The 10228-nt window shown below is 39.0% G+C and overlaps 1 protein-coding gene across 1 annotated transcript in view; it reads left to right on the top strand.

Moving 5' to 3' along the window:
* The window catches only part of RET (ret proto-oncogene), a 117289-nt gene extending 107881 nt beyond the window's left edge, over window positions 1-9408 (top strand). Inside the window, exons 17-20 of the mRNA XM_060769053.2 lie at window positions 92-229; window positions 1365-1464; window positions 5291-5438; window positions 7262-9408. Coding sequence (XP_060625036.2) covers window positions 92-229; window positions 1365-1464; window positions 5291-5438; window positions 7262-7419 — 544 coding nt within the window. The 3' untranslated portion in view covers window positions 7420-9408. The remainder of the gene's footprint in view (window positions 1-91; window positions 230-1364; window positions 1465-5290; window positions 5439-7261) is intronic.
* Window positions 9409-10228: the final 820 nt, after the last annotated feature.

Consider the following 10228-nt stretch of genomic DNA (forward strand, 5'->3'; position numbering starts at 1 on the left):
ACTGTGGGTGGAGTCATAAATCCTTTAAACAACTAAAGCTTAATATAAAGTATATATCATGATATGAGTGTTGTTTTTTTTCACCTTTCAGATGGTCATTTGGAGTTTTGCTGTGGGAGATCGTCACTTTAGGGGGTAACCCCTATCCAGGTATTGCTCCTGAGAGACTCTTTAACCTCTTAAAAACAGGCTATAGGATGGAAAAGCCAGAAAACTGCAGTGAGGAAATGTAAGTAACATCAAAGGTTAGGATCCCAGAGAATTGTGTAGTTGATTATACCTATAAAAATATTATGCATGTTCTTTTTACCCCAGCAAGATCCTGTAAGAGCAGGAGGATAGCTAGTGAACAGTACACAAATACTAGTATGATTCCTTTTCTCCTTTTAAGAAAGTAGTAGATTGGCTCAAACTGTTGCACTCTAGAGCAAGAATGCTTCTGACTTCAAACACCACACCAGCTTGGTAAAATTGGCAAGCAGTTTATTGAAGAATATATGTAAATAAAGCAGTAGAAATGGTAGAAACAGTATAGTCCAAAGATAAAAGATGCAAGTTTGCAGCTTGAGTATGATCCTGGACTCATTGCTGAGCCTGGAAACTCAGATTTCGGAGGTGACCAGGGGGGAGCGCTTGCACAGTTAAAGCTTGTGCACCAGCTGCACCCATACCTTAGGAAGTCTGACTTGGCCATGGTAGTCCATGCTCTGGTCACATCCCGTATAGACTACTGCAACACGCTGTATGTGGGGTTGCCTTTGAACACTGTTCGGAAGCTTCAAATGGTCGAGCGGGCAGCAGCCAGGTAACTAACAGGAGCAGCACTCAAGGAGCATACAACTCCACTGATTTTGAAATATTAACTGGTATCACTCCTGTATTATCAAGTATAAGATTGCAGTCAAAAGGGATAGAAACTTGCCTTAGAAAAGAAAGAACAAGAAAGTTCATTTTTATTTTCATCATGTGTCCACACGATGCCCATGCCATGTGTCCACATGATGCCAATTTGTATGTGTGCTTGTATTTCTGCCTTTGGCCAGTGATTCGTGTTCAGGACACTCGGAACTGTGTTAATTGCTTCACAGTGCAATCCTCTGTCTTTCTGTCTGTTTGGCTATCAGTCTATATATCTATCTATCTATGTCAAAGTATGTATGTATGTAGGATCACAAAGGCTGTTGCTTAGGTGAAGTGGCCCTCTGTGATGTCACTGAAAAAGAAAAGTGACATGTGAATGAAATATCTTTAAAAAAAACATACCAAAAGTAAACCTTGCTCCTACTTCTTTTTTGAGAACATATAGTTGAAGACACAGAATAAGTCCTCGATCAATATAAAGTTTCTTGTGTATTTTCTTGCAGGTATAATCTGATGCTTCGCTGTTGGAAACAGGAACCAGATAAGAGACCAACATTTGCTGAGATCAGTAAAGAGTTAGAGAAAATGATGGTAAAGAGCAGGGTAAGTGGTTTTTTTATAGCATTGTCCTTGTGAGAACAGATTTTCCAAGGCATGCTGCTGTATAGAAATGATTGGGTAAGACTTCCTTTTATACACTGTATCCATTTTCTGCCTCTCATATTTGAAAAGAACAAGCTCAGTTGAGAAGTGTGAAGAAGTCATATTTGAAGAAGTTGAATTTCCTGGGAAATATTTAGTCTAAAAAAGTATCTGAGAAATGAATATATGGCATCTGTTTACAATAAATACATCATTTGGTTAAAGAAAGAAGAAGTACACAAGTAGAAATATAAGCCTTTTGACAAAAGCAAGTAGATTTCAGAGTAGTGGTCCATTGTCTACACAAAAATGGTGAAGTGTGACTTTCCAACACTTTAGAAGATGCCCCTATGCCATTTAGTAGAGAGGTGTGATTAGCTGTATTTCCTTTAGGAATGGGCATTTTGGAACGTAAGGTTGTGTATCGTGTGAAACTACCCAAAGTTATTAAACTAATAAAGAAAAGAAAATTTAAAATATTAACTGACTAATGAAAGGTAGATAAATAAATGGAGGGGCTAAAGGCTTAGCTCCTCAGAAAAGGAAAAAAATATTTATACTGAAGTACCTTTAAACAGATTTATCTCTGCATATTGTGATTTATTCATATATATATTTGTTACAGTTCTCAAATGGCATCCCATCATTTGCACAGTACAGTCGGCCTTCCATATTCACTGGGATTAGAGATGAAGGACACTCTCCCCCCCTCCCCAAGAAAGTGAAAAAAAGATTTTCTTTTTAACCAAAGATGATATCTCTCTAGAACCTGGGTCTTCAACCTTTTTAAGCAGAGGGTCGGTTCACGTTCTTTTAGACTGAGGGACCAGACTATAGTTTGAAAAAAATAAATAAACATGGAATGCATTCCCATGCACACTTATTTGTAGTGTGCATAGCAATAGGAAAAGCAATACAATATTTAAAATGAAGGATAATTTTAACCAACATCAACTTACAAGTATTTCCATGTGAAGTGTGGCTTGTGAGAGGGTCAAATTAATTAGGATTGCTGTTGTGTGCTTCAAGTCATTTCAGACTTAGGATGACCCTAAGTCTAAAATTTAGGGTGGGGGACAAGTAAATGACCTTGGAGGGCCGCATCCAGCCTTAGTTTGGAGACTCCTGTTCTAGAAAGCTCTAGCTCCTCCAGAGCAATTCTTTTGCCAGTTCTGTAGAGACTGACCACAAAATCACGTTAGAAAATCTATAGATGCCCAGAAAAGTGTTCTCTAGAAATGTCTAGGTCTTCCAGGACAACTCAGTAGTGGAAGTTTATTTATTTATTTATTTATTTATTTCAGGCACTTCTACCCCGCCCTTCTCAACCCCCAAGGGGGGACTGGGCGGCTTACAACCGGCACAATTGCATATCAACATTTCAACAGATAAATTACATAACAGCAATAACCACAATAGTTAAAAACAATCAATTAAAACAATAACAATTAAAAGCCAATCTAATGTCCAACGTTCACTGAGTTCTAAAATCCGTAAGTCCATTCAGCATTACCATAGTCCTTTCCAAGTTCTGGTCGTCATTACCTTGTCAGTCTGCCAGATTACCCAAAGGCCTCGTCCCATATCCATGTTTTCAGCTTCCTTCTGAAGGAGAGGAAGGATGTTGATAACCTAATTTCCCCGGGGAGTGAATTCCACAGGCGAGGGGCCACCACCGAGAAGGCCCTGTCCCTCGTCCCCACCAGCCTCACTTGTGATAGAGGCGGAGCCAAGAGCAGGGCCTCTCCCGAAGATCTTAAACTCCGAGGTGGGACATAGAAGGAAATACGTTCGGACAGGTACGCTGGGCCTGTCCAAACGTATCAAGTTGATCATTGAATCATGCTGGAGGACCTGGAAATTCAGAGAAGAAGCATATTAATCAAAACTGTAATTAATCAAATTTTCCAAAGTGCAACCTGTACATGTGGAGGACTGTATATTAAATGTTTATGGGTTACAATCTGTTATCTCTCTCAGTATTTCAGCCCCTTCAAGAATCCCTATGCTTTTAAAGCCTTTTTCTTCTCTCGGCTGCTACACACTATCCACTCCAGTTCTTCTCCAGACTCCTGTTCTCCACTTCCAACAAGTGATGATGGCAGGCTTTGGATCTTTGACAAAGTGCTTCTCACTACCATTTAAAAATACTTCAGAATCTCTTATTTTATTCTTAACTTCTACCCATTCTGTTCCTTACCTTACCTGGTTTTCAACTCTCTACAATCGATCAGCATTCTGTGGGCTTACTCTGAACTGTTTTTATCATCATCATCATCATCTTTAATTACTTATTAATCGCCCTCCATCCGAGATGCTCCAGGCGATTTACATTGCAGAAATTATACAGGATAAAACACATACATACAAATATTAAAATTAACATGGGTCAAATGCTCTAGTAAAAAGCCAGGTCTTAAGTGCTAGGATAAAATGCCCTAAGTCACGCATGGCTCTCAAATAGGGAGGCAAGGAATTCCATAAGGCAGGGGCAGAAATGGAGAAGGCCCTGCGTCTGGTGCTTTCCAAGTGCTCTTCCCTAGGACCCAGTATATAAAGCAAATCGCGTTGGGATGGTCGTGGTGACCTCCGATGATGGTAGAAGGAGAGACGGTCTCTAAGATACAATGGACCATGGCCATATAAAGTTTTAAAGGTCAGGACCAGCATCTTATACAAACCACGATTCTCAATTGGGAGCCAGTGTAGATGCCGCAGCACTGGTGTTATATGGCATTTCATGGGTGTTTTTGTGAGTAACCTGGCTGCAGCATTCTGGACAATACAGAGCTTTCGGGTTGTAGAAATAGGAAAAACATGTTTTTCACATTCTTGCATCCCTTAGAGATTTTCCCCATCCATATAAATAAAAATGTAATGTTCGTTTGTGGGATTAACATAACTCAAAAACCACTGGACGAATTGACACATTTGGACACAATACACCTATCAGGCCAACAAGTGACTGTCACTCATAAAAACATTGAAAACACAACAGAAGGGACTTTAAAAGCCAAAAAACAAAAATTACATTACAACACATGCACAAACCCAGCCACACACACACATGCAACCACACACACACACACACACACATATATATACACACAAAATACATATATACAGAGACTGGGCCACAGCAATACGTGGCAGGGGATGGCTAGTATTTTTGTTGTTCTGCAAACAGAGGCATTTCCCAAGCTTATGAATTCACCCCTCTTGTTCATGTATTTGGGAAAGTGTTTGATATTCAAATGTTAAGTCACCAATTAATTTACCCTCATTTATGACAGTTCCTGAAACTTTGCATGAGACAAGGTTTTGCCCTCCCTTATCCTGGCATGCATTTATTATGGTACCAGACTGATTGTATAAATGCAGTACTTCTGGAGTAGCTCCTTCCATGTTGAATGAAGGCTTGGCCAGAGAAGCTTCCGTGCCGTGCTGATAATTTTACTAAGTTCTCTCCAGCTCTTTTGGAAGAGGCAGAAGATGGAGGGGAGGGGGGCAGAGTTTCCACATTTGCCTGCCAGATTCACTATGTTAACTTGCTGGCAAGGAACACAACTCATAGAGAGTAGTAATTGAGCATACCTCGAAAGAAATGCGTCTAGTGTTACTCCAAACAAGCATGTCTCCAAGGATACTGCTCTTGCAGAAAGCAGAAGCTGGTGATCTCACCAAAACGAAGCATTTGGTTCCCCAGTTTAAGGCGCAAGAACTGCAAGAAGTGAGAGCCAAAGGACTGACTGTGTTGTTAATTATCCTTTTTTCTTTGTTTGCTTAGGACTATTTAGACCTTGCTGCTTCCACTCCCTCTGATTCGCTGCTTTACGATGATGGACTCTCCGAAGAGGAAACACCCCTCGTGGATTGTAATAATGCTCCCCTCCCTCGAACCCTTCCTTCCACATGGATTGAAAACAAACTCTATGGTAGAATTTCACATGCATTTACTAGATTCTAGCAACACACACCCAAAGTGATTTTCTTCTTCACTGTCCTCACGCTCTCTGTATTACCTTTTAGAATATTATTTGTCTGAATGAATCCAATCAAAATTTGCTTGGCAAGGTTTTTTTCCTTTCATTTGTCACTGTCAAACTCTGCATTAGGTTCTTACTTTAGCCGTTTTTTGCAGCTGTGTTTAAAAAATTTAAAAGGATGTGAAAACACGTAACATGAGTAAATATACATTGTATGATAAAGAAAAAAAATCTAGATCAGGGAAGTACTCTCAGGGGATGTTTTAAAAATATACTAGAAATCCAACTAAAACTATACTTTTGTCTATACAAGTGTTGGGAGCATTTAAGTGCATCACAGTATTTGGAATTTTTCATTGCAAGCAACCAAGACTTTTTTACTGCCTGAAGATTTGGGGTGTTCCTCATGTTTCACTGTTAAAGGGTCCATTCTTGTTTTTATTCCGATGGATTCCTAAGTCCCAACCATTGTTTGTATATTTTAAGTTCCCAGTCAGCCATGGCTGCTTACTAAGTAATGGAATTTCGGGTGGGAAAAGAGAAAGGAAAGTTGGAAGAATCAGCTTACAAAGTGGGGTAAAGGATCAGAGTAGAGCAAGTGCAGCTGTGTAGCTGTTTGGAAGCTGAACTGGAGGGGACCACATGAAAGCCACCTCTGCTGTTTTCACATGCTTTTGGTTTCTCATGAAAATGTCAGCATCTAAGCCATGTTTTGAATGTTGTCGCAAGTGTCTTAAAAGGAATGTGCTTTAATATTGTGGTGGTGAGATGGACAGTAAAGACGGTTCTTGCCAAAACTCCTACAATTTTGTCTCATAATTAAATGCTTTCCATCTGCTATTAATGCTTTTTTAAATTACTTCCACCCAAAGCCATCAAGGTTTTCTCCTTTGCCCATTCTTTTGATTTGTCAGCACCAAGGTACTGATTTGGAGTCTAATCCTTGAGCTCCATTTCTTAAATTCATATTTATATCCTTGAACTAATGAAAATGTTTTAAAATAGCTAAATGATAGGCTGACCCTGCTGAGGCCAAGAAGTACTTTGGATGACCCCTTACACAGTCTAGACTATAGCTATTATATTTAGAAGAGACCCTTGAATTAAGTTTTATTTATGAGTGTCTTAGTTGGGTCCTTTCAAGAAGTGATCCAGGATTTTCCCCAAAGTATACAAATAGATTCAAGAAGAGGAGGACTTAAACGTCAGATTGGACATTCATGAACTTCAGTGGTCCCTGTGGAAGTTCTTCCAGGGCCCCTGCTGTTTAAAGAAAATACTATATATATATATATGCACCCTATTGACTTTGATGGGATAGTGTTTTTAGGATTGATGCATGCATGCTAAGTGTTTAAACTATTCTGAATTGGCAAGTATATAGGCTTATTACTGCTCTGAGCACTTTATGGACCACAGGAATACTCCACTGCAATAACCAAGCTGCTGCTGTATTCCCATGAAATATAAGATTCTGAGATCCAAAGATTTACCAGGAGCAAATGTCTTAGCTTGTACTGGGATATATCAGAAGAGCACTTTATTTATTTAATTTCCATGGTTTGGCCTTCACTGCAACTTGTGCTTCAGTGCCTTTGAAACACAGTTCTCTGTTTGATTGTTGTTTGTTTGTTTTGTTTTTTTCAAAAAGGAGGGATATCTTTTGTAATTTGGCTTGTAATTTTTGAAGGGAGTTTTGCCAAGGGCCTTACTGTCTGCACATGAAGTTTTGGTTCTTCAGTGCAGAAAAAATTATCTGTTTTCATTTTTAGGCATGTCATACCCGAACTGGCCTGAGGAGAGCCCCGTTCCACTCACAAGATGCGATGGCCCTAAGTCTGTGTTTTCAAGATATGCAAATGATAGTGTATATGCTAACTGGATGGTTTCACCCTCAGCGGCAAAATTAATGGACAAGTTTGATAGTTAACAGTTTCTTGGTGCAAGGTAACGAATTCAGGAGGGAAACAAATGTCCAAAGAATAGCCTTCCCCTTGGCTTATTCTTTGTCGATTAACAACTGGTTGAAGCAACAGGAATTTCTAGAATGGGAAACTTTCCCCTCACTTTTTAGCAGTTCCTGAAGTGTTTTTTTTCTTTCTCTTTCTCTCTTGTGATCAATACTGTATTTGCTGTAATTGACTTTCTCCCTTTTTTGAAGGCATATCAAACTGGGTCACATCAAAATACTAGTGCTTGGTTAGGTTTTTTGCCATACTCCAAGTTGTCCCTTTTGGTCAATTTGTATTAGTTGTGGCCACCTGGCTCCATGCTTACAGTATTCAGGGCAAAGGCTCAGTGCTAGAACTGCCACAAAGGGAGAGGGGGAGAAATGTTGTTGTTTCATTATCCAGTTATTTCCACTGCTAAGGAAAGGCAAATGGATCAAAGCAAGAAGCACAAATTATATGATGGGAACAATTTTCTCCCATAATCCTGAGCTTACCCTGCAGTTAAGTGTTACCATGTTGTTGGCAGTAGCAAATCCTAAATTAAAGGGGATTTGGGACCAAGAGCTTTACACGACCAAGTTGGTGTTGAGGCTCAACATTTGATGACTTGGAAACCTGTAAAATACATTGTTGTACCAGAATGGGAAAACAGATGTGTGTTTTGTTTTAAATCAGGGTTAAACTCTTCTTACCTTTAGCACAATGGAAAACTTTGATACCAGATATACTTGTAATAGAGACATGATCTCAGAATGCCCTCCTGACACAATTTACTTTCATTCATGTCCATTTCATTGATTTTTCAAAATCTGCTCAGGATGTTTTGAAATGACCTAGCATAAAGGGACTCCGATTGTAGTCATGCCTGAGTTTCAGCCCTTTCAGGTCAAACTCTGAATTTTTGGCATCCACTGCACAACTAATGGGACAGCACAGAGATGGGACTGGCTCTCTGTTAATTGTGGGAATAAGAACCGGCAATGCTTTCCCTTGGCCTCTTTAGTTGAATCCGGCTGTTCAATTGGATAAGATGAACCAATGTTTCCAATATCCCAGTAAAAGATGTTTTCAGACCACAATAAAATGGAATCCCTTATCTCAGTCACAGCTAATGTCGATCTCTAGGCCATCTGATTTATTGTGGTGAAAATAAAGAGTCTTCTGGAGAAAGCATTCATCCCAAAGCCAGATCGCATTTCGCAAAGCACAGTTAACAGATAGTCTGTGCTTCATCTCTATCTGTTCTTGAGAAACTTTAGGATACACAGTTCTTTCTTTTTTTTCTTGTGACTCATGCATAGACAAAACCTTTTATTTAATATAGTCTTTACTCTCTTTTTGTTATTTTTTTTCTCTGTGTCCATCTGGAAAATGTGTCTAAGGGTCTGCTCCTTTTTTTAGAAGAGAGTAAAGCTAATGGGTGTGATATTTTGACTTTGGTATGGTGTTTTGGAAGTTGATCTGACTTACAGAGCTTAGCTGAAATGGTTAGCAGACATGGCTTTACATTTTTGTATCTCGTTCGTGATCTCATGATGTTAAAAAAAGAGGGAGGGGTCATTTTTCTAAAGAATGCTGGAACATTAACCCACTATGTTATCCTTTTTGGATACGCTTGCATAATCAAAAGTTAATACCAAAGTATTGCTTCTGTCTCTTGGGTTTCTGCTGTGTAATTCTATGTGTCTCCATTACATGTCCCAGTTATTCCAGAAATCAATGAGTCAGATTGCCAAAACCTGTAACCACTCCTTTTACACGAGAGGTCTGAGCACCTCACTGGGAAATATGGTTTGAAAATAAGCTTGTTCCCAGACAAAGGGGCAGGAGAAAGGTTTCTTTCTGTAAGCTAACTATTACGCTAGACACTGTGTTTACAAAAAAAAAACTGCCTACAGAGATGTGAAACAATCCTCAGTATACTGTAACAAGCAATCATCTCAAATAATAAAAATGTAAATGTTCAAGCTGGCTATTTCATTGTTGTTCAAAGGACCTACTTATAAAGACTCGTGCTCAAAACAACCTGCCTTGTTTGTGACTAAGGATCCAGCTTTTATCTCCCTCCTGATTCTGGCAAATGGAAGAAGCGCCAAGTGGACCAAGCAAGGAATCATTGCTATACCAATCACCCAAAGTCAGAAATGTATGAGTTCAACAAAAACATTGTGGATCAAGCTTGATTGATCTTTGAGGCAACTAACAGACCTGCTCCCACAAAGCTACAAATCAACTTTGCGTTCCTCCCATTCCACATTTACCTTTCTTTGCATGTAATTTTAAAACATCCTTCTGCCACTATCAACTACATGCAAAATGCTATTCTTGGGAGTATTCACAACAGTCTAAATTTCCAAGAAGCTTCAGAAAACCAGAAATCTCCAATAATATGGTCAGTATAGCTGTTCCTTATTTAATTTGTCCACAGCGCAAATAAGTTTATAAACCTCTTGTTACATCTCCTGAATCCCTCCCTACTCCCAGACTAAACAGCCTTAAACATTGCAATCTTTCCACAAAGTGAAATTGCTCCTACTCTCTGATCATTTCTGTTGCTCTTCTCTGCACTTTTTCGAGCACTACAATATTGTTTTTATTTATTTATTTACTGTATTTATATACCGCTCAGACCTTGGGCGACTCAAAGCGGTTTACAGTAGGAAAATTCAATGCTTGAACATCATAAAACAGATTAAAACAATAAAAAACCATAGCATCAATATACAAACATTACAAAGTCAATACTACATAACTCATGGCGTATCTTAGTTAAAATCAAGATCCAAT

Source organism: Anolis sagrei, chromosome 3, assembly GCF_037176765.1.
Source record: "Anolis sagrei isolate rAnoSag1 chromosome 3, rAnoSag1.mat, whole genome shotgun sequence".
Lineage (NCBI taxonomy): Eukaryota > Metazoa > Chordata > Lepidosauria > Squamata > Dactyloidae > Anolis > Anolis sagrei.